This window comes from Contarinia nasturtii, unplaced genomic scaffold, assembly GCF_009176525.2.
Source record: "Contarinia nasturtii isolate CC-2019 unplaced genomic scaffold, AAFC_CNas_1.1 Cnas_scaffold_3129, whole genome shotgun sequence".
NCBI lineage: Eukaryota > Metazoa > Arthropoda > Insecta > Diptera > Cecidomyiidae > Contarinia > Contarinia nasturtii.
In genome coordinates this window covers 1-3,327 of record NW_022200441.1, presented here as the reverse complement: position 1 = coordinate 3,327, position 3,327 = coordinate 1, and the positions used below count along the sequence as shown (strand labels likewise).

The window sequence follows — 3,327 nt, the reverse complement described above, 5'->3', positions numbered from 1 at the left end:
AAACAAAGTGAGTAAATTTTCGAAACAAAAATTGATTGTTTATCAAGCTTTAAAATCATTTTTGCTTGTTTCTTTGTGATCAAAATTGATTCCTGAGCCTACCCAAGGAACAATTGTTGGCACAAATTCATCCATTATCGGGCATATGTTGACGGTCAATATTGGGGTTGGATGTGTGTGTAGTTTCAGTCAATTTTACCGTCAAAATGGAAAGGAAAAAAAAGAAAAAAACAATTCAGTTAGATTGAATGCAAAACTAAACTATCAATTCAATAAAGTACTCACCTACGGGTTCTTTTATATTCCGCACAGCCCTAAATAGGGACCCGTACTGCGGTCAAGGGTACAATAGAAATCCTTGGATTTAAACTATTCACGCCTAGTAACTAACAAAATTGTTAAAATATTCTTCTTATGATTATTGTTGATTTTATGCTGCTATCAGTTGACATTGTTCGCATGGTGTGGATTGTCAGGTCTCTTCAACGAATCGGGCAATGGTATGCCAAAAAGACGACACATTCCTATAAAATCAGAAACAAACACAAAACATTAATCAATTAATATGAACACTGAACACCTAACGCTCCGCTCTCTATTCTCAATTTAATATTAATACAATATACAATTATGCACATACCTTTGAATAAAATATTCTTTGCGGCAACAATGTCACGGTGCCAAATGACTACGTGCTCAATCATGTCTTCTGGTGCAGCATCACCCAATTCATGGTATTCTCGAGTTAATGACCAAGTTTTGAAGATAACTTTTATCTTTGGCACTAAACGCTCGATGTTCTCACGATCTGGATTGATTGCTCTCTCTACCATTCGCTCTTTCTCAAGCTCTTGTCTGCTCAAATTCGTCACAATTATCGGTGGTAGTCCAACAATCGGTTTTGGTATGCAATTTCGACAAATTTTGAATCGATGATTTTTGGTTTCTCTTGGAAATCGCTCGTGACAATTGGCACACGTTATTGATGTACCCCATTCATCTTGAAAACTGACCTTTGTGTGCTCTTGTTTCTTGAAGCTGGTCGCCAATTTACGCGTTCCTGGGCATCTTTTCCGCTTCTTTATGCCCCATGGCCGATTTGGTGCCATTTCTCCAGCACCAATCCAAATCCAAGACGGTTTGTTGTTCGTTACCCGCATGGCAACTTTATCACTTGTTTTGGTAGCCTTGATGTGGTGATCGAGATCCAATCGTGCATATTTTCGAGTCGCATATGCTTGCATTCCCATTCGTAGCATTTTGATGCGATGCAGAATGTACGCTTTCCATGTGGATCCACGCGGCGATGGTATCACTGGGTACGACTTGAAATCCATTTGTTCTTCTTCAACAAACCACCAGGTCAATCGATCTGCCTTTCGATCTCTCTTCTTCTGCTCGGTTTGCCAATGAAATCGTGGATTGGATATTTTAATGTTTTCCTGTTAAATAATAACGTCAAATTTCAATCACGTTCCGAAAAAAAAAATGTAATAACAAACTTAATTTACCTCAATGTTTGAATTGATATGGCGGCGCACAACGGCCACCCACGTTTTCTCGTTAGGATCGATGGCACTAGCATATGTCATGTTGTTAAATGTGGCCTGCTCCGAATTTTCCACCCAAGCCTTCGCTGGCTTCTCGTACAATATTGACACGCAAACACTATTGGTGATGATTTGCGAGTGAAACCGCTTCTGCTTGCCGATTTGTTTGATTTTATCCATGTCGAAAACCAAATTCCACAATTCATCTCGATGGCCGTACAAGTAATAGTCCAGTGTGTATTTGTTCATTCGATTGGTCAGCGGATTGCGAGAACTGGGCACCACTCCTAGTACAGTGTTCGCCAAATAATACATATCTGTCATATCCAATCGAACGTTTTTCAGTTGGAATCGGCATAACGGGACAAGTGCGAAATTGTTCACTTTTGGCGGTCGATTGTTCGTTATCAATCCATCGCGACGGAATGCATGCCATTGTTGTGAATATTGATGAAACACTTCGATTTGGCGTTGCATTTGACCGAACATCCACAGTGATTGGAACCAATTGTCCTTAACGAACTCATTGACAGTGACCGGAACCAATTGTTCATTATGAACTTTTTGACACTGCCAACCGATTCTTTCCAGTTCATACAATAAAATGTTCATCTTATTTGTTCTCTCTACATCACCATGTGTCAGATCTTTGTTACTAGTGGCGTAAACTTTTGCGTTTCGTATATCGATGCCGTCAAATTTTGATCCATTGTATTGATGACCATTGATATTCATGTTATAATACCAGCGTTTCATTTGAAAAAACGATTCAACATGTTCTGAACAATGAGTGTTGAGATTGGTCTGATTATTTCGAATGTGATCTTGGTAGAAATAATTAAAACCATTTCCCAGGCATTCTTTATCGGGCCATTCAAAATTCTCTACACCGAAGTGTGCCTCGACAATGTTACGAAAAGCTGGCGGCATTAGTTCCTCTCTGTCGACTTTATCGGCTAAAACACCGTTAAAGCACTCGATGAAAAATGTTTTACCGTTTTGTAGAAAAAATTGTCGGTTCTCATCATCGATGGCTTCTTGAATTTTGTACAACGCCAACAATGATGCCAGTGACGAAATCAGTGTCATTTTGTAGCTTCGATGATCCAAAAACTGAATCACTCTGTCGCGATATTCTTCCCGTATGATTGACTTGACGCCTTGTTTTATGACTACAAGGTTCTTAATGTCGTCTTTCCTTTCGGGTGGACTGTATAAATGAAACGAAAACAAAGAAAAACATACACACTTATTTAAAAAAAACTGGTCACAAAACAATATCGCGAAATTGCATCGAAAATCCAATGAAAAAAAAAACACAGAATAAATATTAAGAAAAACAATGCTTACATATTAAATTGATCCTCTCTTGATCTTGTTCTACTCATGGTTTAATCAATCAATCACAATTTCTGGTGCTTTTCCAAATATTATGGGATAGTTATCACTATTTTCGGTTGCAATCAATTCGCATCAATTTCACAATTCAAATTGTAATTTTTTATGTGTTTTCAAATAGCTTCACAGCGCGAACGGTAACTTTGAACTAAAATGAATGCAGAAATGCACCGATATTTATAGCAAATTATTGCTGTATTGCAAAAAGTCAAGCCTCGAAAACTAAAATGACTGGAATTAAACGATTCTATTGATACATCAATATATGCAAACAAATTTACAATATTTTCATTCAACAACTCAATCACTCCACTTTGATTTGCCACAAAACTCTGCCGAAAATGCATTTTTAAACAGGAACATAACAAATCACAAACGA

At 37.7% G+C, this 3,327-nt stretch overlaps 1 protein-coding gene across 2 annotated transcripts; it reads right to left on the bottom strand.

The window, feature by feature from the left end:
* Positions 1–3,027, bottom strand: LOC116349799. Of its 2 annotated transcripts, XR_004201949.1 has the most exons (5): positions 2,901–3,027; positions 1,512–2,760; positions 641–1,442; positions 286–524; positions 1–98 (listed from the first exon to the last, which is right to left on the bottom strand). XR_004201949.1 is itself a non-coding variant. In XM_031781397.1 (4 exons), exons 1-4 carry the CDS (start codon positions 2,936–2,938, stop codon positions 442–444), a joined length of 2,172 nt encoding a protein of 723 aa, XP_031637257.1. In that variant the 5' UTR covers positions 2,939–3,027; the 3' UTR covers positions 145–441. The 2 variants fall into 2 exon arrangements, 1 of the variants encoding a protein (XP_031637257.1); XM_031781397.1 differs by lacking the exon at positions 1–98 and having other exon boundaries at positions 145–524.
* Positions 3,028–3,327: the final 300 nt, after the last annotated feature.